At 42.1% G+C, this 27,297-nt stretch overlaps 1 protein-coding gene and 1 long non-coding RNA gene across 2 annotated transcripts; both read right to left on the bottom strand.

The window, feature by feature from the left end:
* Positions 1–803: 803 nt before the first annotated feature.
* On the bottom strand, positions 804–27,267 carry LOC121243111 (membrane-associated progesterone-binding protein 4). Its single transcript, XM_041141171.1, has 8 exons — positions 26,945–27,267; positions 26,614–26,690; positions 25,943–26,014; positions 25,381–25,418; positions 23,750–23,793; positions 22,695–22,741; positions 1,248–1,422; positions 804–1,046 (listed from the first exon to the last, which is right to left on the bottom strand). The coding sequence occupies exons 1-8, from the start codon at positions 27,056–27,058 to the stop codon at positions 879–881; spliced, it is 735 nt and encodes a 244-aa protein (XP_040997105.1). The 5' UTR covers positions 27,059–27,267; the 3' UTR covers positions 804–878.
* On the bottom strand, positions 4,773–8,372 carry LOC121243113. Its single transcript, XR_005936065.1, has 3 exons — positions 8,317–8,372; positions 5,288–5,297; positions 4,773–5,192 (listed from the first exon to the last, which is right to left on the bottom strand). It is a non-coding gene; the product is annotated as an uncharacterized LOC121243113 (long non-coding RNA).
* Positions 27,268–27,297: the final 30 nt, after the last annotated feature.

Below are 27,297 nucleotides of genomic sequence, written 5' to 3' on the forward strand. Positions count from 1 at the left end.
AAATGGGGATTTTAAACCGGGCGAAGATGAGTGCATATTGAACATTAAAGATTGTAAATTTATGATTCGGTAGAGACTCACTTCCAATCCCACAGAAAATTAAGAGAGAATGCTACAGATGCTGAAGGACCAGGAATACTCTGATGGTCGCTCCATATTATTTATACTTGGAGAAAAACTCAGTAATCATAGAGCCTTGATGGTGTGCTCCCTTTGGTTTAATCCTAGAATCCTAAAGTGCAAGCAATCAGATTAGGGATGTTTGTCATTGAATTATCCGAGATGCCCTTGCAAAAAACTTTTAATGAAGAACCTAAGCAACTCTGAGATTAGTAGGACTTTATTCCGGACAACCAATGCCAATCAAAAAGTATTCAAGGAAAGCATGCTCCTCTTTTCAAAACGTGGATACAAGACAATCAGAAATATCAACTTCTTTAGTGATCAATCTCTGGGGAGCATCAGTCACAAAACTCTCACAAAGATGGCTAGGTTGAGAGATTATTGAGTAAAGGGTTATCATCTTTTTCAAGCAAGGGCAAGTAATTCCACAATGTTATGACATTAAGCATGCTAATCAAGAATCACAAATCTGTTAAAGAGAAGATATAACAGTGAAAAGGCATTCCCATATGGCTTTAAAGAAAAAAATTAAAGGTAGAGCTCATGTAGTCACAAATTGTCCTAAGGATGTAATCTTGTGTTATTATGTCTTTGATATCTTTTACCTTCCTTTTTTTTTTAAAAAAAAATAAAAAATAAAAAAAATAAAAAAAATAAAAAAAAAAAGAGGCAGAAAACTACTATGAAAGACTTGTTTATGACACATTCAGGAAGATTTAACCTTATCTCTGCTAGTAAAACCATTACAACCTAACTTAAACTCGGCAAGTCATTGCAAGGAAGTCACATCCATCATAAACTTCCAGCCCTGGCTGGTCCAGTTGATCCTCTTTAAAGCAAACACAGCGCTTACTCATCTTCCCAGTCAAAGCAATTTCCAGAGGCCTCTGGACTAACCTTGGGACGCCGACATCGCACCAAACCTAACACAAAATCACAATAAGAGATATAACTCATAGAACATTAAAATGTCAGTTCAATTATCAGTCATTTAATAACTATTTTTGACGAGATAGTTACTAAATCCACAATCTGCCTGAGACGTATTATCAAAACCGAGACAGAGCACAACAGTTAGAATAGCAGTAAGATATTGTTCCCAAGTCAATCATGAAAACGCATACCTCTCCTCCACTGTCCTGGCTCCACCTTGAATTGCAACTGAGTTGTTTGGCTTCTTCAATCTTCTGTTTCTCCAAAAGCTGTGCACCTCTCGCAGCCTTCACTTCAACTCCTTTCAAATATTTTGTTGGGTTTCCATGGCTGTCATAGTAACGACCTACTAACTTGCCAATAAATCTGAAAATAGGAGTTCAGCACCGAGTCAATACCAAGTATGGTGCTCCATCCAAGATTTTCATGTAACCATAAAATTTGATCAACGCATTACAATCATTTACCAACCCCGATGCTGATTTACAGCAACATATTTAGCACTTTTTGTAATGCCCAAAGCAAATCCTCCTAAATTTTCTAATATTTACAGCATCATATTTACCACTATATTAGACTCCTTTGAGCATCCACATTGGTCTATGCATATGCATATGCATATGCAAAGTCATATTTACATAATATGAGCCTAAATTCATCTACATTGGCTTATGCATATCCATATATTTAGTTAGCTATGAACAGTACTTATCTAAATTTGAAGAGCTACTATTCACTCCACAAAACATATTTTAATCATTATTTCTCTATCCTCCCACTCTCTCTCTCTCCCACAATCCTTTCCTCTTCTCCCTCCTTCAACAACACAACAAACATTCACCTGCACATTCATTTTATTATTATAATATTTTTTTTATTTTATTATATTTTTAATATAATATATAAAAAAATTATATTTTTTCTTATTGCATTTGTATTATTAATGTCAAATGTATGTAGTTGATGCTAATTGCAAAATATATATAAAAAAATTGATTTTAGAAAAAAATTAATAATAATAATAATAAAATAATATTTTATTATTATTTTGTCTCAAATATGCATAAGCCAATGTGAAAGTTTTGCTTGAATGGCAAAATGGATATGCAAAAGAGCTGGTTTTGCATATGCATATGCATAGACCAATGTTAATGCTCTATGCCTGTTTTGCTCATGTTGTATACATGATGCTGTATTTTGTACTGAGCTGATGGATTTGCTAAATATGGTAAATACAAAATTAGCCCATATCTCATGATCCATCCCAGGGGAAGAAGTGGATCCATGCCTTGGCCGGAGGAGTTTTACACTTTTATTTAATTTAATTTAATTTAATTTAATTTTCTTGTTTTTTTTTTATTTTTTTTAAGGAATGCAATGTGGCAATAGGGAACATGTTGGCATGAGTCGGCACAGCTAAGAAGCAGCAACAGGCCATGCCCAGGCCCTGCCTGCGCACATCATGCCAACATTTTCCTTGTGGACGGTTTGAGTTGTTCTTCACATTTTTTGGTGCTTTTGCTCTTGGGCTTCTTGGGTGAAATTCGTGAATCCCAATGAGTCATCACCTTGCAATTCGTGAATAGGTGGTAATTCCATGATTATCTTATGAGAATTTCTCCACTTTCCATCCAATTATCTATCCTTGTTCATATATTTTCTAGCATGTTCATATATTTTCTTGCATGTTCATATATTTTCTTGTACTTTCCCGCATATCAAACATATCCTAACCTCATCCTTCATATTTTTGATTCCTCACATTATCATATTTCCTAAAATAACCATTCATCCATCCCAATTGCCATAGCCGAAAACCCGAGCCTCCATAAGCAAGTCCTATAATTTAGGATCCAAACCCCATCTTCCATTTTTGAATTCCTAAATTCTAGGAAGGGGGGACACACGGGGTGGTTGAGAACATACATAAGGGTGAAACACTCCTTTTATTGGGAAGGACTTAAGAAGGCTGATGTTTGTCAAAAGGCCAACTATTATACAAGACCTCCATTCGGGCTCTTACAACTATTGCCAATTCCAAATTTAATTTGGGAGGACTTGACAATGGACTTTGTGGAGGGGCTACCTATTAGTAGTGGCTATGAGGTGATTTTGGTGGTGGCGGACCGCCTTAGTAAGTATGCTCATTCATTCCTCTCAAGCATCCTTACACGGCCAAGAGTGTGGCCAAGGCATTTGTTGACGATGTTGCGAAGCTCCATGGGTTTCATAAGAGTATTGTGACCAATAGAGATAGGGTGTTCATGAGCACCTTTTTGAAGAAACTTTTTGAGTTACAAGGGAGCAAATTGAAGACGAGTTCCTCTTACCATTCTCAAACCGATGGGCAAACCGAGGTGGTCAATACGACACTTGAGCAATATCTAAGGTGTTTTTGTCATGAAGAGCAACTGAGTTGGGGTGATTATTTGACTTGGGCCGAGTATTGGTACGATACATTTCACTCTTCCATCCAAAGGAGTCCTTTTGAGGTTGTGTATCGAAGGCCACCACCCATTTTAGTGAACTATGAGAAAAGAACGGCTAAGAATGATGAAGTAGAGAGGGAGTTGATCACAAGAGATGAGATCTTAGTGAAAGTGAAGAGGGAGCTGAAGAGAGAATGAAAAAATACTATGACCAAGGGAGGCGTGTAGTTGCCTTCAAAGTGGGGGATTATGTGTACTTGAAGTTACAACCGTATGGGCAAAAGACCTTGAGGAAGAAACTTAGTTTAAAGCTGTCCAAAAGGTATGGGCCTTTCAAGGTGATAGAGAGGTTGGGAGAAGTGGCTTATATAGGTTGGAACTTCCTCCAACATCAAAACTCCACCCGGTTTTTAATGTAACGGTGTTAAAGAAGAGGATTGGGGACCCTAGGCTCATTGTAGAGGGGTTGCCTAGCTTGAAGGAAGAATGCTTTTACAACCAAAAGAAGCACTTGACAATAGAGTTGTAACAAGGGAGAGGAAAAGGAGGAAGGCGTGGCAAGTGTTGATTCAATGGGGAGGAGTGCCCAGGGAAGAGGGTACTTGGGAGGATTATGATGACATGGGGATGAGATTTTCACATCTGATCCTTGAGGGCAAGGATGTGCTTAAAGGGAGGGGGAATTTCAGAACCCCAAGAAAAGTGGCCCATGGCCAAGCTGTCCATGCCTTGCCACTGTCACTAGCAAGCCAAGACAGCCCCTTGACATTGTCACTGACTTGCCAGGACACGCCCAAGAGGCCCATAGAGGTTAGTGACAGCCAGCCCAGCGTACGCACGCCCATCGCGCAGCACAGCACCAGCCCTGGCCAACGCCCAAACTCCTTGCCTGGGCCATGCCACAACAGCAACAACAGGCCAACACTCAGGCCCCCTAGCCTAGGTCGTGCCATGCCAGTCCCCAGGCCAGAAACAAGGTCAGCCACGCCAGCCATGCCATAGCCCATGCCGTGGGCTAGCCTAAGCCACCATGGGCCAATCATGCCAAGGGCCAACGTGGGGCCCATCCAAGGCTTAATTTACAAGGGAACCTTTTTAGGGTTTCCCACTATGTTCTTGCTTTAAATAATACACTTGGGCATTTCATTTGTAACTTTTGACATTTTGCCATTGTGGACGGTTTATCTGTTCTTGAGATCACTTTCGGTGCACTTGGGCTACTTGGGTGCAATTCGTGAATAGGTGTTGTTCCATTTATCTATCTTTGTTTCATCACCTTACAATCGTGAATAGGTATTGATTGATTGATCCATCTCTTGCATATTTTCCATTCTCTATTCAATATCCAAATTATTCATTGTTTGTTCCTATATTTTCTAGTTTGTTCATATATTTTCTTGTGTTTTCTTACCTCACAAACACATTTTAAGCCTCCATCTTTCCAATCCCAAATTTCCCATAATTTCCACTTTCTAAAGTGAGCCTCCCTTCATCCAAATTAGCCCTAGCCAAAACCCTAGAGTCCCACAAGGAGATTCCTACATTTTAGGAATCCTCACCTCATCTTCTAAATCCAATCCCTTAAATCACTCAATCCCTAGAATCACTCAATCCCACCAAAGACCTTCATCCTTTTGTCATATCCAAATCCTATCTTCCATCTCCAAATCTCTAAATTCTAGGAACAACCCTAGACTTATTCAAACACTACTAAATCCTCATTTCCAAGCCTTAGCCAATTGAGTCCTAGCCTCACTCATCCACATCTTTCCAAACCCTAGCAACTCATCCTACACATCAACCCTAATCCAACTCCTCCCAATTTCGTAATCCCCCTTAGCCACCACCTAAACCCTAGCCTAACTTCACCATACCAACTCTAAACATTACCCAAGTAGTGCCAACACCAAGGACCATCATCAAGCCATTCCACATTGCATCAAACACACAAATTCATCACTTAGATCGTCTCAACTCATCATCATCATCATCATTTCCACCACTAAACACCATACCTCCATCAGCCTAGTAGCCCTCAATTGCCTCAATTCGTTCAAGGGTCCCTAGGCTGATGGAGGTATAGTGTTTAGTGGTAGAAATGATGATGATAATGAGTTCGGATGATCTAAGTGATGATTTTGTGTGTTTGATGCAATGTGGAATGGTTTGAAGGTTGCCCTTGATGTTGGCGCCACTTGGATGATGCTTAGGGTTGATATGATGGAGTGAAGCTAGGGTTTTGGGTGGTGGCTAAGGGGGATTACGAATTTGGGAAGTGATGGATTAGGGTTGGAGTGTAGGATGGGTTGCTAGGGTTTGGAAGGAGCTGGACGAGTGTGGCTAGGACTCCTAAATTGTTGGAGGTGATTTAGGGATGAGGGGAATCGCCTAAGGCTTGGAAGGAAGGAGTTGGTGGAGTTTGAATGAGTCTAGGGTTGTTCCTCGAATTAAGGGATTTGGAGATGGAAGATGAGATTTGAATATTGTAAAAGATGAAGGTCATTGGTTGACTTGAGTGATTCTAGGGAATGAGTGATTTTAGGGATTGAATTTAGAAGATGAGGTGAGAATTCCTAAAATGTAGAAATTACCTTATAGAACTCTTGGTGGTTTTGGCTAGGTTTTGTGGGAATGGAAGAAAGGCTATCTTTGGAAAGTGGGAATTATGGAAATGTGATATTGGATGGATGGATGCTTAGGATGTATTTGATATGCAAGAAAATATAAGAACACAATGTATTTTTGGATATTTGGATGGAGAATGGAAAATATGCAAAAGATTGATAAATGGATGATATGAAGTTTGAATGGAAAATAAACAAGAGATTGATAAAATGAATCAACACCTATTCACGAATTGCAAGATCTTAACCCTCTCCTTGAGATTCACGAATTGCACCCAAGTAACCCAAGTGCAAAAGCACCGAAATGATCTCGAGAACACAACTCAAACCGTCCACAAAGGAAATATACCAAAAGAAGTAAAATGAAATTTCTAAGGTCCTATTTAAAGCAATAACATAAGTGAGAAACCCTAAAAGGCCCCCTTGTAAAATAGGTCTTGGATGGGCCTCATGATGAGCCGTGTCATATGTTGGCCCTTGGTGGTCTAGGCTAGCCCATGGCATGGGTCATGGGCATGGCTGATATGGCTGGCATGGCTGCTGGCGTGTGGCTGGCATGGCCCAGGCATGGCATAGGCGCTAGGGCTACCTGCTGGCATGGCCTGGGCGTTGGGGCTGATCCTGCGCTGCGCGCTAAGAGCTAATGTCAGAACCCCTAGGAAAGTGGCCCCAGGCCACGCCTCAACACTGTCCTTGACATGCCAAGACAACCCCTTGACACTATCATTGACATGCCAAGACACCCCCTGACATTCCAAGGCAAGCCCTTGACACTGTGATAGAGATCCAAGAAGGGTCATTCGAAATGCCACTAGGAGGACTAGGCATGCCAAGGCTAGGAGGGTGGCATTGGGGTGCATGCATGGCTCGGGTGATGGGTCCTTGGGCGCCCAAGACAAGGTCAACTAGAGGAGGATTAGGTTGTTAGCCACTTTCTTGATTTTAGGAGTTGGTTAGCAAATCCCTTGAACCTAGGGGAGGAGGCAAACCCCTTGATTTTAGGGAATTGGACGGTTGCAAGAGAGTTGGCCGAATATCTGCTTCAAATTAGGGAGATTATCTATTTGTTAATTTGTTTTAGTTTATTTCCTTTATTTTAGGCATTTGATAAGATTGTTTCCTTAAACTTAGGAGATTGATTTGTTTTGGGATTATGATTTCAAAAGAAGTAGCTGGAGGGAATAATTGGGGGAGGGCTAGCAGAACCCTACTATTATTTATTTCGGTTTTGCATTATAATTGATTATTATGCTATTTTGAATGAATGAAAATTTTCTCTTCCAACTTTTGGAAATTGAGTGCTAGCTTGAGTTAGTTTTAATTTTCACCAACCAACCCATTGGGATCTTTGTGTTGCCTTGAGGTAACCCTAAATCCAATCACCCAACATGCCACAAACACTTGAGTGAGATTGAGGCTTCCAAGGAGAGGAAGCCATGGCCGATTGACAATCAACTCATAGGAAGCGGATTGAGAACCTTAAAGCCACTTTAGAGGCACAACACACCGCCACCAATGAATGGCTTGGAAGGTTAGAGGAGGTGCTCCACCAATTGGTGGATCAAAGGAACGAATGGAGAGAGGAGGCGCCATAGGAGACGAGCCCATAGTTCGGAGGGTTCCGTTGGATCTAGAAGAAGCCAACGCTGAGAGAGGGTGGATGACTCAGATTCATCTTCCCAAGATTCCTCAAGCACTCGTGAGGAATCAACGGGGGAAAGTGAAGAAGGAGGGAACCATGACTTACTTCCATCACTCCACCGATTGTCTTGGCCGAAATTCACCATTGCCTTATACATTCCACCAATTTACCTATTGCCATATACATTCAATACACATATCTTGCCTTAGGACCCACTAGACCTAGCCTCCATCTCCATAAGCCCTAGCTGAAACTCTAGTCTTCCATAAGGATTTCCTAAACTTTAGGAAACCCTAACCCACTCTCCATATCACATTCCTACATTTTAGGAAACCCTAAGCCATTCCATAACCAATTCCTACAATTTAGGAATCCTAACCTACTTTCCATATCCACATTCCTTATCTTTAGAAATCCTAATCTTTCCTTCCAAACTCCAATTCCTACCTTTTAGGAGTCATAGTCTCACTTGCCATAGCCAATCCCTTAATTCTATGAACTTCCCTAGAATCACTCAATTCCTAAAATCACTCATTCCCTAGAATTTTTTAAGTCAACCAAAGACTTTCATCCTCTTGTAATATTCAAATCCTATCTTCTTGATCTTACCTTAGTCAATCCTTTAATTCTATAAACTTTTCTAGAATCACTCAATCCCTCAAATCTCTCATTCCCTAGAATCACTCAAGTCAATCAAAGACTATCATCATCTTGCCATATTCAACTCCTATCTTCCATCTCCAAATCCCTAAACATGAGGAACAACCTTAGACTCATTCAAACACCATCAATCTTCATCTTTCTTGCCTTAACCGAATTCCTATCTTTCCAAAATAGACTCCATCAATCTAGGAGTCCTAGCCTCATTCATTCACATCCTTCCAAACCTTAGCATCTCATCATACACTCCAACTCTAAGTCAACTCCTTCCAAATTCGTACTTCCCCTTAGCCAACATCCAAACCCTAGTCTATCTTTATCATACCAACCCTAAACATCATCTAAGTGGTCCCAATATCAAGGGCAACCTTCATGCCGTTCCACATAGCATCAAACACACCAAATCATCACTTAGATCACCCGAACCCATCATCATCATCATTTCACCACTAAACACCATACCTTCATCAACCTAGGAACCCATCATTACCATCATACGTGCAAGGCCAAGCAAGTTGGCAAGACACATCCGGCCATCACAAGGAGAATTAAGAAGAGAAGAACATAGTATTTAGGGACCGGACCAGGGACCCTAACACGCACGCCCAGTGCGCAGCAGCCCAACGCTCACCCATCAGAGCACAGCAGTAGCCCGCACGCGGCACAACAAGCACACTCTCTGCTTGCGCACGCCTATTAGCAGCAGCAGCAGCCCAGCGCAGGATCACCGCCCAGGCCCCTTGCCTGGGCCATGCAGCAGCCCCATGCGCCTAGCCCATTGCGCCCCAACAGCAGGCCAGCAGCCCCAGCGCCCAAGCCATGCCTGGGCCATGCCAGCCACACGCCCAACGCCCAGGCCCCTTGGCTGGGCCATGTCAACCACATGCATGGACCATACCATGGGCCAGTGATGGAAGCCTCACTCTCACTCAAGTGTTTGTGGCATATTGGGTGATTGAATCTAGAGTTACCTCAAGGCAACACCAAGATCTGATTGGTATGATAGTGAAAATTAAGGCTAACTCAGGCTAGCATTCAATTCTCGAAAGATTGGAAGAGAAAATTCTCATGCATTCCAAATAGCATAATCAATTACAATGCAAAACCAAAATAAATAGTACTAGGGTTCGGCTAGCCCTCTCCCAATTATCCCCTCTAACAACCTTAATCTCAAATATAAATCAAACTCCCAAGTATAAGGAAACAATCTTATCAAATGCCTAAAATAAAGAAAACAATTTGAAGGAGATATTCGGTCAACCCTCTAGCAACCGCCAAATCCCCTAAAATCAAGGGGTTGGCCTCCTCCCCTAAGTTCAATGGATTTGCCAACCAACCCCTAAAATCAAGGAATTGGCTAACAACTTGATCCTCCTCTAGTTGACCTTGTCTTGGGCCCCCAAGGACCCATCACCCGACCTATGCATGCACCCCAATGCCACCCTCCTAGCCTCAGCACGCCTAGCCCTCCTAGTGGCATTATGAATGGCCCTTCTTGGATCTCCATAAATCATCCCCCCTTCAAGACCGACCTTGTCCTCAAGGTCCAAATCTGGGAATTGATCCATGAGAATCCGAACACTCTCCCATGTAGCATCTTCAGTTGGAAGCCCCCTCTATTGAACCAAGTCTTCGGTTTCCACTTGGCCACCCTTCCTCACATACTCCCTCGAGTCATTAGGAACCTCGGCCCCCAACTCCCTCTCCATGCCCCTATCTTCCACTACATGTCCCTCACTCAAGCCCCTCGGTTGGGAGGCCAATGTGATAGCAAAACATTGCCCCCTTGTCTCAATAGCTTCTCCATCTCATTAGGCCCCACAGCCTTACATCCCCCTCTTCCATTCATCCTGATGGTCACCCATTTGCCCCCCATCATAAACTCCATAGTCATTTTTCTATAGTCCGAGACTATCTTCCCTAGCTCTTCTAGCCATTGCACACCCAATACAACGTCCAACCCCACAATAGGCAAAGAATATAAATCCACTACAATTTCAAAGCCTTGTTTTTTCAAACATACTTTTTTAAATACTTCTCTACACCTTATCTTCTCCCCGCTAGCTACAGCCTACCTTGACCTCGAATGGAGTGATAGAAATCAGGCAACCCCAAGCTCTCGGCCACTTTAGAGTTGATGAAGTTTAGGGATGAGTCATTATCAACAAGAACCGTTACCTCTATCTTGCCAATATGAGCTTGTGTTTTCATCGTTCTAGGCCCCACAACACCCATCAATGCATGGATAGAAATTTGAGGATCTCCCCTCACGGCTTCATCTTGTTCTTGCTCTTCTCGCCTTTGCTCTTTCTCCCATATGTCTTCCTCTTCCTCCGACTCTATCTCTATGAGAAAAATTTGCTTGGATTTGTTTCTGTGGCCCATTGTGAACCTCTCATTGCAATTGAAACAAAGCCCCTTCTCTCTTCATCGTTGCATCTCTTCCCAAGGTAGCCTCTTCCCTCCTGTGGGTAATGGTTTGGTTCCACTTGATGCACCTCCAATAGGACCTCCCGATGAGAAGTCCTTGCTAAAAGTTTGGTTTGCATCAATCTTGGAAACCATTGGGGGTGGTTTCCTCACCTCTGAGCGGCTATTCTTCCTCAAATCTTGGAGTTCATCTTCCTTAATCCGCACAACCTCCAAGGCTTGCATCAAGGTCTTCGACTTCTTAAGTTTTACCTCCGCCACCAACTCACTTTTCAAGCTGCCCACAAAGGCCCCAATGAGGGCTTTCTCCGACCACCCATGTGCTCTAGTGGACAAGTATTCGAACTCCTTTTGATAATCTCTTAAAGATCCGGTTTGCTTGATGTTTGAGAGAGTCTCATGGTAGTCCATATACTCGGTTGGCCCGAACCTCCTCAAAAGCTCCTTGACAAACTTCATCTATTTCAACTCCCTCCTTTGAGCCTCATAGGTCTTCCTCATCCATTGCCACCATTGGTTGGCTTCCCCCTCAAGGAAGTAGGTGGCATAGGACACTTTAGCATGGCTCTCCATGTGATTGTGCTCGAAGTATTGCTCAGCTCTGCTAACCCAAGTGCTCGGGTCATTACCATTGAACTTGGGAAAGTCCATTGTTGGTTTGAGAACTTCCCCCCTACGTGCACCTCTCCTCTCACCTCGGTTCCCTTCTTCCCTTTCACTTTTCCCGGTTGATTCCTCATTAGTTCTTGAGGAATCTTGAGTGGATTAATCCGAGTCCTCTACCCTCTCCCGATGTTGGCTTCTTCTAGACCCCACGGAGCCCTCAAGACTATTATGTCTTTCGGCTCTTCTTCTATGGCGCCTCCCATCTCCATTCCTCCTTTGATCCACAAATTGGTGTAGCACCTCCTCTATCCTTCCAAGCCTTTCATTGGTGGCGGTTTGTTGTGCCTCCAAAGTGGCTTCAAGGTTCTCAATCCACTCCCTATGAGTTGGTTGTCGATCAGCCATGGCTTCCTCTCCTTGGGTTGGACACTCTCAACAAAAGCACCAATGATGGAAGCCTCACTCTCACTCAAGTGTTGGTGGCGTGTTGGGTGATTGAATCTAGGGTTAACTCAAGGCAACACCAAGATCCGAATGGTATGATGGTGAAAATTAAGACTAACTCGAGCTGCACTCAATTCTCGAAAGATTGGAAGAGAAAATTCTCATTCATTCCAAATAGCATAATCAATTACAATGCAAAACCGAAATAAATACTATTAGGGTTCGGCTAGCCCTCCCCCCATTATTCCCTCTAACAACCTTAATCTCAAATATAAATCAAACTCCTAATTTTAAGGAAACAATCTTATCAAATGCCTAAAATAAAGGAAACAAACTCAAACAAATTAACAAATAGATAATCTCCCTAATTTGAAGGAGATATGCCAACCCTCTAGCAACCGCCCAATCCCCTAAAATCAAGGGGTTTGCCTCCTCCCCTAAAATCAAGGGATTTGCCAACCAACCCTTAAAATCAAGGAATTGGCTAACAACTTGATCCTCTTCTAGTTGACCTTGTCTTGAGCGCCCAAGAACCCATCACCCGAGCATGCACCCCACTGCCACCCTCCTAGCCTCGGCATGCCTAGCCATCCTAGTGGCGTTACGAATGGCCCTTCTTGGATCTCCATCAACCAGCCAAGGCCACCAAGGGCCAACCTAGCCACGGGCCATCACGGGGCCCGCCCAAGACTCATTTTACAAGGGGACCTCTTAGAATTTTCTCACCTATGTTATTGCTTTAAATAAGACTCTTAGACATTTTCACTGAAATCTTTTTGGACTTTTGATCATTTGACATTTTCCTTTGTGGAACTGTTTGGTGTGTTCTTGTGAACACTTTCGGTACTTTTGCACTTGGACTCTTTTATGTGCAATTCGTGAATCCCAATGAGAGAATTAATACCTTGCAATTCGTGAATAGGTGTTGTCCATTTATCTATCTCTGATTCATCACCTTGCAATTCGTGAATAGGTATTGAATTACTTATCTTTCTTTTTATCGATCTTATATTTCATCATCTTACAATTCGTGAATAGTTGATTCATTTTATCAATCTCTTGTTTATTTTCCATTCAATCTTATATTTTCCATTCTCCATTCAAAAATCCAAAAATACATTGTGTTCTTATCTTTCCTAGTTGTTCATATATTTTCTTGCATTTTCTCGCATATCAAACATAACCTAAGCCTCCATCTTTCCAATCCCATAATTCTCATATTTCCCACTTTTTAAAGTTAGCCTCCCTCCATCCACATTAGCCCTAGCCTAAATCCACATTGCCTCCATCATTCCATATACATAACTTGCCTTATTTTGGAAACCCTAGCCTTCCATAAGGATTTACTAAACTTTAAGAATCCTAACTCTAGCATTCCTTCGTCCAACTAAGCCCTAGCAAAACCCTAGAATACAACAAGGTAATTCCTACCCTTTAGGACTCTTCATCCCATCTTCTAAGTCCAATCATCCAATCCCTAAAATCACTCACTTCCTAGAATCCCTCAAGTCAACCATATCCAAACCCTAGACTCATCCCATCTTCTAAATCCAATCCCTAAAATCACACAATCCCTCAAACCACTCAATCTCTCAAATCACTTATTTCCTAGATTCAGTCAAGTCAACCATTTCCAAATCCTTCCATTTCCAAAACCGAAACCCAATCAATCCCTAAATTAATTCCTAGAATTTAGGACTCATAGCTCACCCATCTCCATCTTTCCAAATCCAACCGAAGATCCCCCATCCTCTTGCCATAATCCAAATCCTATCTTCCAACTCCAATCCTTTAATTCTAGGAACATCCCTAGAATCAACAAAAGTGATCTTGGTGGGTTGCTTCAATTTGATTTCCTTGGCCATCCAAGGCTTCAATCCATCAACAAAAGTGCTCACAGGGGCCTCCTCGGACCAACCTTTCACAAGTGTTTGAAGTTGCCTACATTCTTCAATGTAAACATGCACCTTCCCTTCTTGCCTCAACTTGGCAAGTTGGTCATGATGGTTTATAGTAAGGGATGGTACAAATTACATAAGGAATTCTTTCTCAAAAGCCGTCCATCCCATTCTCTTTCTTTTTTTCTCATATTGGTCCCTTATCCATCTCTACCATGTTGTAATGTGCCCATCAGCATCAGCGCACAGCACCATGTTGTGCCCACCAGCAAGCCCACGCATGGCACCATGCCATGCCCATCAGCAGACCATGCACGGCACCATGTCATGCCCACCAATAGGCCCACGCATGGCACCATGCCATGCCCATCAACAGGCCTTACATGGCACCATGCAGTGTCTCAACAACCATGAGCCAGACCAGCCCAACCGTGGGCCATGAACCACACTAGCCCATCTATGGGCCATTGCATGCCACGGGCCACCATAGCCCTTGCAAGACTATTTTATTGCTTTCATTTATTTTTATTTAAATATTTTCCAATGGACCTTTTGGGGGTTTCCACTTTGTAATCTCTATAAATAGGACATTAGTCATTTAGTTTACATCTTTTGACAATTTCCCTAAAGGGCGGCTATATTGTTCTTGAGATCATATTTTCGATGCTTTTGCACTTCGGCTCTTTTGAGTGCAATTCGTGAATCCCTAAAGAGAGGATCACACCTTGCAATTCGTGAATAGGTGTGATTCATTTTATCTAATATCTGAGATTTCTTTTCAACTCTGTGCAATTCGTGAATCGAAGTTGATTTATTTATCTGTGTTCATTCAAAGTTCTTGAGTGTTCATCTATTTTCCATTGTGTTCATACACTTTCTTGCATAATTCTCATCTCCCAAACACTGTCATACGCCTACCATATTGCCAACCCCACTTTCCATATTCGGCTACACCCTTAATTGCCCTTCTTCCATTCTCCAATTACCCTAGCCGTAAACCCTACTTACCATATAAGGATTCCTAAACTTAGGAATCCTAATTCCCTTCCATATCCGATTATTCCCATCCTTAGCCAATCAGTCATACTTACCATAGTGGATCCCTTAATTCTAGGAATCATCCTAGAATACTCATTCTTCATATCAATCTATTCCATCTTGCCATAGTCGAAATCCATCACTCCTAAATTGCCTCCTACAATTTTGGAAACACTCTTCCATCCAAACCCTAGCCTCACTCATCATCCAAACCCTAATCTCATCACAAGTGGCGCCAACTTCAAGGGTCTCTTCTCTAGCCGTGCCTCACTACTCAAGTGCTTGAGTTCATCACTTAGATCACCCTTTTCATCACCATCATACACTATTCCATCACTAAACACCAAACCTCCATTAACCTAGGGACCCATCATTGCCACGATTTGTTCAAAGTCAAGCAAGAGGGCTAGCCACTTCAGTCATCACGAGGAGAATCAAGAAGAGAAGAACATAGTGTTTAGGGACTAGATCGAGATCCCTAACATTAATTGGTGCTTTCATTGAGAAGATTCTTGCTTGGTGTTTTTGAGAAGTTCTCACTTCTCCTCGAGGTAAACGACGCGTTAACTTGAACCTCGGGAATTGGTTGGGGAATCCCTCTAGGATTCCATTGTTATTTTGTTATTGTTTGTGAAACGAAGTTTGGGGGTTGAGGTAGAGGACGAAGTAGTGTTACTCGAATGGATCGACCACCCTTGAATGTGGGGGATCCGAGGTTGGACAATTGTGCAAGAGGGGTCGACCACACTTGAAGGTGGGGGGGACAAGGTTGGACTTGTGAAGCAGTGAACAAGCTCCACAAGCCGAGTTGCTGTCCAATTTTGCCTTGTACAAGCTCAATTTGCAAGTTCAGTTTGCAAGCTCAGTTTGCAAGTGATAAACCGAAACTCAGTTTGCAAGCAGTTGCAAGATTTGAAGAATCATGAACCGAGATGTGCTAGAAGCCGAGGAACAAGGTGCTTCCAACCAGGAACGCCTTGAAGTTTTGGAAGGGCAAACCACAAGGTTTAACAATGTCCTTGGCGAGCTCACCACTACATTGGCTAAGGATGGGCTTGAATGCCACGTGTCGAGAAACTGAAGAGAATAGAAGGATCATGGATGCCATGAGACGAGACACAAATGCAAGCCTTGAGAGGCTTGAGAGAAGATTTGCAGAGACTAATGGCCAAGGGCCACCACCTAGTCCGAATATGCAAAGGCATGATGCCTTTGTTGATGGGGCCGAGACAAGTATCACAGGCAATACGTGAGCTACCACAACATGCATTTAGAAGAGGAGGAAGAGTACAGAATGATCGTGTGGTTGTTGAAAAATGGATCCGTAACGAAGGCAACCACTCTAGAAGTCTGAGTATGTTTAGAGAACCTCAAGCTGCGAGATTCGAACCACCAAGATATGAAGATCATCAAGAGGCCGAGTATGAATTTGATCATGAGAGACCGAATGGTCATGATGACCATGTTGGTAGAAGGCAACATAACCATGATAGAGAGAGAGGCCACCGTGGCTGAAGTTATGAAGATGAACACAATGATGATAGAAGAGGAAACCGGGCTTATGACTGGGAACCAAAGAGACCGAAGGTGGATTTTCCTAAGTTCAATGGGGAGATCCATATGAGTGGCTTAACAAGGTGGATCATTATTTTCATGCATATGAAGTGCCAAGACATGAGAGAGTATCAACAGCTTGTTTTTACTTAGAGAGAAAAGCAAGTAAGTGGTGGAGATGGATAAGGGGCCAATATGAGAAAGAAAGAAAGAGAATGAGATGGGACGGCTTTTGAGAAAAAATTCCTTATGCAATTTGGACCATCCCCTACTACTATTAACCACCATGGCCAACCTGCCAAGTTGAGGCAAGAAGGGAAGGTGCATATTTACATTGAAGAATTTAGGCAACTTCAAACACTTGTGAGAGGTTGGTCTGAGGAGGCCCTTGTGGACACTTTTGTTGATGGATTGAAGGCTTGGTTAGCCAAGGAAATCAAATTGAAGCAACCCACCAAGATTCAAGAAGTGCTGAGAATGGCCGAGATTTTAGAAGATAGTACTTCTTTAGAGAAATGCCAATCTAGGGATATGGGGAGCAAGTTCACTAAAACCTTGCAAACCAAAACTCCTTAGAGAGGTCAAGAGATTGAAGTTAGGGCTTCTAAGCCCAAGCCATATGAAGTGAAGAAGCTCTCAAGGGAGGAAGTCTAAGAGAGGATCAAGAAAGGTTTATGCTTTAAGTGTGGGGAAAAGTGGAGTAAAGAACATACATGTAAGTCGGGTAAAGCTTATGTGATGATTGAAGAGGATGATCATGATGAGTCCTCAAACCATGAGTCCAAACAAGATGAAGCCAAACCTAGTGAAGAAGATGAAGATGCCGAACTTTCTCTCAATGCCATGTCGGGAGTACAATAACCCACTTCAATGAGGGTTATGGCATGGATTGAAAAATTTGAAGTCACTTTGTTGGTAGATAGTGGTTCTACCCACAACTTCATCAACTCCAATATTGTCACCAAAGTGGGGTTGAAGCCGAATGCCATTGAACCCTTTGAGGTTAAAGTTGCCAATGGAGACAAGTTAAAATGTGAGGGGCTTGTGAAGGAAGTCAAGATGAACATCCAAGGGGTAAGGATAGTGGCGGATTTTCATGTCTTTCACTAGTGGGACTTGATGTAGTGTTGGGCAACACTTGGCTTAGAAGCGTTAGGAAAGTAGTGCATGACTATCACAAGATGACCATGGAATTTAAGCTCGAGTCTAAGAAGAGGATATGGACGGCATTGACATCAAAGGAGGTAAAGTCTTGTGAGGCTTTGATGTTCGAGAAATTGTGTAAGGATGGAGCTCATTGCTTCGCCATTGTTTTAAGTAAAGAGGGTTTGGTTTTTGAGGTTGAGAAGATAAAAGATGGGGGCAAACATGATGACTTGTCCTTGCTGCCCGTGGAAGTTCAAGAGGTCTTGAAGGACCATCAGGGGGTTCTAGAGGTGCCTACTTCATTGCCACCTACTTGGCCCTTCGACCATCGAATTGTGTTGATTGATGAGAGACAAGTTGATGACATGTTGAAGGGTGGTTTGATAAGGCCGAGTACTAGTCTTTTTTCTTCACCGATCTTGTTGGTGAGAAAGAAAGATGGCACTTGGAGATTTTGCACGGATTATCAGGCCTTGAATGAGGCAACAGTCAAGGATAGATTCCCTATCCCTACGGTTGATGAAATGCTTGATGAGCTACATGGGGCAAGGGTATTTTTCTAAACTTGATTTGAGGGCGGATACCGCCAAATAAGGATGAGAGAAGATGATGTGCACAAGATGGCGTTTAGGACTCACTCCGAGCACTATGAGTACCTGGTGATGCCATTTGGGTTATATAATGCTCCTTCATTTCAAGCCGCTTTTGAGGAGGTTTGTGCTTGTATTTTTTTATGACATTTTGGTTTATTCCAAATACGTGGAAGCACATAAGGAGCATTTGAAAATTGTGATGAGAATCTTGGAAGAAAACCATTTTTTCATTAAGGCTTCTAAATGTGCCTTTATGGAAAAAAGAGCTTGAATACTTGGGGCATTTCATTTCAGATGAAGGGGTGAAAGTGGACCAAAGAAAGATTGAAGCAATGGTTGATTGGCCATTACCCAAAGATGTTTCCGCTTTGAGGGGTTTCTTGGGTTTGACGGGGTACTATAGAAGATTTGTGAAGAATAATGGGCTTATAGCTAAGCCACTTACTTCCCTACTCAAGAAAGACAATTTTGAATGGACCCAAGAAGCCAGAGAAGCATTTGAAGACTTGAAGAGAGCCATGACCGGGACACTCGTGCTTACTTTGCCCAACTTTGAGAAGCCATTTGAATGCAAGTGGGGAAGGTATAGGTACTATTTTGGTTCAAGAAAAGAGGCCATTGGCTTTTATTTCCAAAGCTCTTGGGCCCATGAAGAAGGCTTGGAGCACCTATTCGCATGCCCATGCGCGCGCTCATGCATCCTCCCCTGCGCACGCCCCAGTAGCAGCAACTAGTGAGGTTAGTGGCATGCCATCCAGCGCACGACTCCAGCCCGAACCCTGCAGGCAAAGCCAGTGGCATGCCATCCAGCCCATGGCACTAGCCCATGCCTTGCAGCATCAACGCCCAGGCCACCTACCTGGGTCATGCAGCACCAACGCAGGGCACCCTGCCATGCCCAGCAACAGGCCATGCATGACACTATGTCGTGCCCACCAGCAGGCCCATGCATGGCACCTTGCCATGACCACCAGCAAACCATACATGGCACCCTGTCGTGCCCCACCAGGCAGGAGCCAGACCAGCCCAGCCGTGGGCCATGAACCATTCTAACCCACTCATGGGTCAATGCATACAACGGGCCACCATGGCCCTTACAAGACTATCTTATTGCTTTCTTTTATTTTTATTTTAATATTTTCCAATGGACCTTTTAGGGGTTTCCACTTTGTAATCTCTATAAATAAGACCCTTAATTATTTCTTTTACATCTTTTAACAATTTCCATTGTGGACAGCTTATTATTTTTGAGATCATTTTCGGTGCTTAGCACTTCGACTCTTTGGGATGCAATTCATGAATCCCTTAAGAGAGAATCACACCTTGCAATTCGTGAATAGGTGTGATTCATTTTATCAATATATAAGGTTTCCTTTCATCTTTGTGCAATTCGTGAATCAAAGTTGATTGGTTTATCTTAGAGTTCATTCGAGTTCTTGGGTGTTCATACTTTTCCATTGTGTTCATATATTTCCTTGCATCCATTCAATCTTCTCATTCACCATATTTCAGCCACCATTGTGTTTGCCCTAGTTACCATATTCGGCTACATACCATAATTACCCATCTTCCAATCACCCATAAACCCTAGCTGAAACCTCCAAGTCCAATAAGGTAATTCCGATAATTTGGGAATCCTTGACTTCATCCAAATCCAATCCCTTGATTTAAGGAATTGTCATTCATCATCAATTCCTTAAATCCTTCCTTTCCTACATTATCTCATGTCAACCAAGACCTTCCATAATAGCCAAAACCAAATCTCTTTCCTTCCTTAAAAGATTCTTACTATTTAGGAATCTTTCCATACTCATCTCCAATCCGTCCAACCTCATCCCATCATCCAATCACGCCAACCCTAATCCAAACCCAAAACTCACGCAAACCTAATTACACTACCCGTTTGCATGTTGCCCTAGCCACCAAACTCTAACCTCACTTCACGCCTCCAACCCTAGCCCATACCAATTCGGCGCCATTCTCAAGAACAAGCACTAGCCGAACCACATTGCATTACATCCATCAAACACTTAGAACACCTAATTGCATCATCATCATCACTTCCATCACTCAAATACTAAACCTTCATCAACCTAGGGACCCTCCATTGCTACGAAAGTTGAAGGCCAAGCAAGTTGGCAAGTCCCACTCGGTCATCACCATCACGAAGGCGAGCTCGTGGACCTTAATGTTTAGGGACTAGACCGAGGTCCCTAACAGCACGCGCTGGCCTGGTCACTAGCCTCACTAGGAGTCCTAGGCGTGTCATGGCAGGGGCCATGGCATGTCTGTGGGGCTGCTGTGGTTCTGTCAAGGCATGTCAACGATAGTCTCAAAGCCTTGTCCGTGGGGCTGTCGGGGCATGTTAGCAGCAGTGTTGAGGCATGGGCCGTGGGGCTGTCCAGCCTTGTCAATGGCAGTGTCAGGGCATCAGCCATGGCATGGTTTGCAGCATGGCCCTGGGCCACAAAACATGGGGTTCTGACAGCTGCACGTGGCCAGTAGCCTTGCTGGGCTCCTTGTGCATGTCAAGGCATGGGCCACGGCACGCATGTGGACCAGTTGTGGGGCTGTCCAAGTATGTCAATTGCAATGTCAGGGGCTTGTCTTGGTGTGTCATTGACATGGCCAGGACATGGTCAGCTCGGCCATAGGCCACTTTTCTTGGGGTTCTGACACATTGCCCTCACTGGGCGTCATGGGCATGGGCCATGGCATGCCTGTGGGGCTATCCTGGGCATGTCATGAGAGGGGCCATGGCAGGCCTGTGGGGTTGCCGTGAAACCATCTCTAAATCCAAACAGGGCCTACAACGAATTTGCATCGCGTGTCGTCATCCTCTGATCCCAAATCACAGGATCATCTCCCAAGATCATCTCACTTCATCATCTCAAGGAGAAAAAATGTTATACAGGAATAAAATGTAGATCTGATGTAGGTTTGATGCTAGACTACACCAAATCTGCGCCGAAGAAACCAATGGAGTGGTTTCCTAAGAAAATCCTGGTCGTCGGAGGGAGGACCAATGTCGGAGTGCCCTCAGAGGAGTCGCTGGAGCCCGTCGGTCTTGTCTATGACAATGGCAGGGATTTGAAATTGCCTTACCTACGCAAAACCATCTGCGTTGACGAAACCAAAAGGATCCTAAGAAATCCCGATTGCCAGAATGGGACCGACGCTGGAATGCACTTAGTAGAGTCGTCGAAGCCCGTCGGTCTAGTCTGTGGAGGTGGCGGTGGCGGTGGCGGTGGCGGTGGCGGTGGCGGTGGCGGTGGCGGTGGCGGTGGCGAGGTGTCTAACCTGAGTGTCACACGCCGGTCAGTGCCTTAGGGTTTTGGTGAGGGATGACGGCAGGGTTTTCTCTACGTTAGTGCAAAATGAGCTGTCAAACATCTGGGCTTCGTAACCCTCAATGGTTGTTCTGGATATATAACAAAAGTTATTATGTTTCTTCTGTTAATTGCCACATGAAGGTTTTGCTAGCAAAAAGTTGTCTTTGATTTTCTTATTGCTCTCTGGATGAGTCCGTCCTAATATGGTTCTCAACGAAAGAGGAGAAGCACCTAAAATTAAGTCATGTGTCTAGAATCCCTTCCATGCAATATTGCGGGGGTTGCAAGGGATTCATTGAAGAAATTGAAGAAGACCGGATCCGTCAGGGATTTTGTCAAGGAGTTCAGCTCATTGTTGCTTGATATCAAGAAGATGTCGGAGGCAAACAAACTGTTCAACTTTATGTTTGGCCTTCAGGATTGGGTACGTCTTGAACTACAATTGCAAGGTGTAGAAGACCTTCCTTCAGCCATGGCTGCTGCGGAAGCCTTGGTGGATTTTCGGCAGCTTAGATCAGGAATTGAGGAAAATCGCAAACCCAAGACAAGGGCAATGCGAAACAAGGACAGGTCATAACAAGGGGAAGAAGGAACATGGAAAGAACAAAACAAATGAGAAGCAACCGAAGAAGGGTAACTCGAGCTGCTTCATTTGTGAAGGTCCCCATCAGGCAGGCAATTGTCCAAAGAGGAAGAGACTATCAACTCTTGTCGCGGAAGATGGGGAAGAGAGGAAAGTACTCCAGCTCGAACCAATCCCCTACAGCTCCAACTCAACGCCATTCAGGCTAATGCATCGAGGGAGCTTATGTATGTCCATATTTTCTTAAACAGCTTTGGGGAGGAAGCCATGCCGGATACGGGGGCCATTCCCAACTTTATTTTTGATAAAGTGGTAAATAATTACAAAATAGAGTTGAAGAATTGTAAATGTAAAATAGAACGTGAAGATTTAGATGTAACATATATCACATTCACCAATAAAAGGTAAAGAAAATATGTTGGAATTGCATTATAAATCTTTATCCCTTTGATGGGAACATCCCTTATAGAGAAAATAAAATAAAAAATGGGTGACAAAATTTCAAAGATGTTTATGAAATTTCAGATGCAAGCGTCTAAAAAAAGCAAGATTCACTTGGGGGAAGGTTTCTAGTAACTCTGAAGGCATAATAAAATGATTGAGAATTTCCAAATTTCAACTTACTAGAATGAACAAGATAACTAATCAATGTAACTCACGTGTAGCTTCTAAAGTAGAAATCCCGCCATTCAACGACACTCTTCACCTATAATTACAATATAATTCAATTAGTGTTGAACTTTCTATAGTAGTAATGACATTGGTTATGGTTCATAGAAAAAAGGTAATGATAATAGAAATCATATAGGAAAAGAAATAAAAGTCCTCTTTTTTCTCTCTTGTTTTTCAAACACTTAAAAAGTCTTAAAGAAAATACTTGAAAAAAAAATCTTAAGAAAATATATTTTGAAAGCAAGAATAGAAAAACTATTTTAAAGACCAACCTAACCACAACTAGATACATTCTTCTTCGTTTCTTCTATGGGTAAATCTACAGCTCACAGGCCAACACAAGAGTAAACTGTAAGATCAACTTCCAAACCTTACTTAAGGAGGAATAGGATGTCATTTGGTCCAAGGATCATTGTCAAACACTTTATTCATATGTTTTATAGTTAATATTATTAATTACAGACTGGAGGGTCTCGTGGTGTCTCAAGGCCATTTTGAAAAAACTACCACAATGAAACAAGCCACACCTAGCTCTAACTCATGCTATATTCTGGTAACCTACATTGAAAACAAGACATATGATCATAATATAAATAAAACTTGAATAACAAAAGGTAGAGAAGGACACCAAGCTTAAGTTATCTATAACCCAAAACATTGAAATCCACAACAAGAATGAAAATGGGGAGCAATGGGTATTGGCTTGTCCATGATGTAGAAGTACATTGTTTCACTGAAGGTAAAATTTGCTTACAAAGAAAAGAGTTAGAAGTTTTGTATCTGTTCTCATTATTGACTAATCATTTCATAATTCACATAAGACATATACACAACATTTGAATATCCCATCTAATAAGGTATATAACAGGTGAAAAAAAACAGATGCCAAAATAATGATTTTTCAAGTTATCTTGGGGGGCTTCACAATATTTTTCCTGTTTGTAAAAGAAAAATAATTATTAGTCAGATCTTGGGGACGCTAATACCCAGGTATGCTATGTCATTCCACCCCTATGAACTATAACCAAATAAAAATGATTACCTCAGAGCTAGATAGCCCACGCAATGAGTCAGTGAGTCCATCTCCTGTATTAAGAAACAAAGGGGAAAATCGTCTTATAAAATATAATAAATTCCCCTGTCCCAAGGTTAACTTCCATCTAGCTGCATTAACACACCTTCACCTAGTTTTTATAACCAATTGTACCCACAATTCACAAACTATTAGAACTTTGTAATAGCATCTTGTATTAACATCCAATTCAAAGCTAGCACATGTTATTATGAGCTTGTGACCACTAAAAAAAACTGAATCACTAAAAGAGTGAGAGAGAGGGGGGGGGGGAGAGAGAGAGAGAGAGAGAGAGAGAGACTACTCTGTCCAAATCAGCCTGCCCCAGGCAACTTCAAGATAAATTTAAAAAAAAAAAAAAAAGCCTTTGACAGAGTCCTTTCTTTTTTTTTAAATACTCTTGATCTAAGCCCCACAAAGGAGATTGAGTGAAAGTGAGATAAAGAAAGAGCAGAATCTTGATTTCCTGAAGAGACAATTGATGATAGCGACAACACAACAATCCCATTACCATCTCCACCAAATTCATGCTATGAAATTATTTTCGAGCTTTAGAAATATTATTGTGTTTTTGGTTTTGTACATTACTCAAATCCAGGCATTTGCACAGTTTTTCCCTCTCTATTTTAGGGTGCCAGGAAGCAAAGATATGTAGGATTTTAACTGTGGCCTCATTCAAGTTCCAACCTGTTTTTATTGCTATCCACCACTTCATGGATCCATAAATCTCATTTCTAACTATTCATCACAGTATCTGCTTTGTGCATCCATACATCTCACATCGGGCCCATGGGTCGCAACCCATTTACCCTTTCGGTAATGGAGACAACCTCCCCTGCAACAACATAAACCTCCTTTTCCCCTCCCTTTCACCTTTTGCATTTTCCGAATTTGTTTGGCCACTAGCATATAAGGGAAAGGAAAATGATAATTAGTAATAAAAAACTTGAGGTGTAGAGTTCTTCCAATCTTCTTCTTCATCAAGTTAGGCCCCAGCGTTGTGGTGCTTTCCACACCCAATCTCCTCTCCATCAAGTCAGCTTTCTCCTCTTCAACATTAACGCCATAGGTGCTAATTTAATTCTCATTTTCTTTTCCTGTCTATTCTTTATTTCTTACTCCTTATTCATCTAACATTATGTAATTTCAAGTGACAAATCATGTACATGTTTATTTATTTGGATGCACAGCTTGATAGCTTATTGATAAAATTGGCTAACAGTTAGTTTAAAAGGTGTCTTGTGCTATTAAGTTATTAACTAAAAGTTCAGGACGTGTAAATGAATTTTAGCATTAAAGAAAAGGAGAACAATGGAAGCAAATACAGATTATAACAAGAAGATATGAGAGAAAAGGGATTACTTTTTTGAGTAAATGATTATAAAATGATGACTTTCAACTTTCCATCTTCTTCTAGTAGCAAATTACCATTGTAATCTTGAATTTAAACCAATAAGTAAATAGGTGGTTACTTTGAAGAAAACAGGATGATGAGTAGGAATAAAATTTTATCTTATAGATATCTTCATGCAGTTTCTAACATTTAACCTTGCATAAAATAATCAACCGGCTTGAGCAAAACTAAAAAGGATACATGCTACCTGTAAAGTTTCCTGAAACAAATGCACGAGAAGCATCTCTGGATTTCAAGGAAAATAAGCAGGTAAAAAGTTGTTAATATGCAATCCTAGAACATAAATTGAAAGAAAGAATCACAAGAAAAATGACATGGATAAGTAAATTTAAGTTAGTGGGAGCTATCTAGAATGATGGTATTTAAATTTGGAAACGCAAAGTTTTAGGCAGTAAGGTGTCAGCATATGGTTGTGTTAGACTCACAATGGGAGAAAAGGAAAATATGAGCACGGAGAGATAAAAGCATAATAGTATAAAGTATAAACATGCAGATAAATGTCTCCGAGACATCACAAGTTCTTGTCCACATATGTTTCCTATTTGCAACCATTAAACACATTTTTATTAAGGCAGTCATGCTTCCTAGGAAAGCTGCTGAATGTAGAATTTATAGCATTTAACAAAGGTTTTGATTCTCCCCTTATCACCATTGTCTAATGGAGCACACCACAAGAATTATATACAACAACCCATGCAGTATCTTTAAAGAATGAATTGCTGAAATGGCAGCACTAATATGTCAAATACCTTCCAGAAAAATGATTGTAACCCCCTCCTGTGCCATAATGAGATTTTCCTTTTGTTACATCAAACACAGACCTGATTCAAAACATAGAACATTGTTATGATGTTGAGAATTAAAGGTTTAACCAAATTAGGATCCATTAATCCTAGGGCTTTTGGATCAATGGTTGGGTCTTTAACAATTGGTATCAGAACAGGAACTACGTCACGAGTTAAAGTCACAGAAGAGGCGACCTATAGGCTGGATTAAAATGCATTGGTACCATGTATAGGCATAGTGTTAAGCCATTGAATACTGATAGATAAGTGAAGCCGCCAAAAGAGAATGAGCTACCACTGGGTCAGTGTCAATAGAGTGGGCCGCCGTGGACGTTGGATTCGGAAGCATGGTGGAATGTTATGATGTTGAGGGTTAAAAGTTTAACCAAATTAGGGCTTTTGATGATGGTTGGATATTAAACAAGCATGCATTAGAACTAATTAAGGCTAATTTTTTAGGTAATAGAACTGTAGTATGCGTCTTTTTTTAGAGACGAGAACGCGCGCGGGCGTGTGTTTCCGTGCGTCTGTGTCCAATTATACATGCATAGGGAGTTATGTGGGTGAGATTGCGCGCTATACATGCAAAATAGTGTTGTGAATGAAAGAGAGAGAGAGAGAGAGAGAGAGAGTACCCGAGAATTCCTAAGAGGATGGGTAACCCTTCATCAGTCCCATTGTACAGGGCCAATTCTTCGACAGTGAAGAGTCTCTGGGGAAGCAAGCAACAATAGCTAGTTGCAATCATTGCGGGAAAAGTTTTCCCATTCAGCCCAAAAAAATCTACACAAACTCGGAAGATATATATACATATACATATGCACACACGCTAGTAATAAAGGATCGATCTAAATTCAATTTGTCCGAAAAATCAAGAAGTGAAACCAAAGTAGAAAGAATTAGCGAGCTTCGGAGTAGATTTGAAATGGCAAGGGCAAAATCATCGAAAGGACTGGAGTTGCTCACCGGAGAACGGGTTTCGGGTGAGAATCTGAGGAGTGCAGCGATGAGGGCCACAAAAACAGCAGAAATACCCAATAAAAATATGCATGTGGGCATTCCTAAAATCTTCGCCGCCATACAATCGAAGCGAGCTCAGCTCTGACGACACGTTGTCCCGCAGCGCCTCGCCTTCTGTTATGATTCCGTCGTGATGCGGAGTCGTTTGCTGGGGGCGTTTGGCATGCAACGAAGCGTTCAGACTTACGGCAGGAACAAGCAAGAAGAATAAATTTCTAATACGAGGTCGTTTTGAAGGAAATTTTAGAAGTAGCAGTTAGTTATCAGCTTCCTCATCGCATTGGGCGTTTTGACCTAAT

The sequence above is a fragment of the Juglans microcarpa x Juglans regia genome, chromosome 8D (genome assembly GCF_004785595.1).
Source record: "Juglans microcarpa x Juglans regia isolate MS1-56 chromosome 8D, Jm3101_v1.0, whole genome shotgun sequence".
In the NCBI taxonomy this organism is placed as follows: Eukaryota; Viridiplantae; Streptophyta; class Magnoliopsida; order Fagales; family Juglandaceae; genus Juglans; species Juglans microcarpa x Juglans regia.

What these genes read in the sequence shown, in the direction of transcription:
- LOC121243111 (XM_041141171.1), bottom strand. Translation starts at nt 27,058, where the DNA reads ATGGCGGCGAAGATTTTAGGAATGCCCACATGCATATTTTTATTGGGT. An exon ending in TGTTTCAGGAAACTTTACAG is followed by an intron (nt 23,794 to 25,380) that starts GTAGCATGTATC and finishes TTCTTAATACAG; the next exon opens with GAGATGGACTCACTGACTCA. An exon ending in TTCTACTTTAGAAGCTACAC is followed by an intron (nt 1,423 to 22,694) that starts GTGAGTTACATT and finishes TCCTATTTTCAG; the next exon opens with ATTTATTGGCAAGTTAGTAG.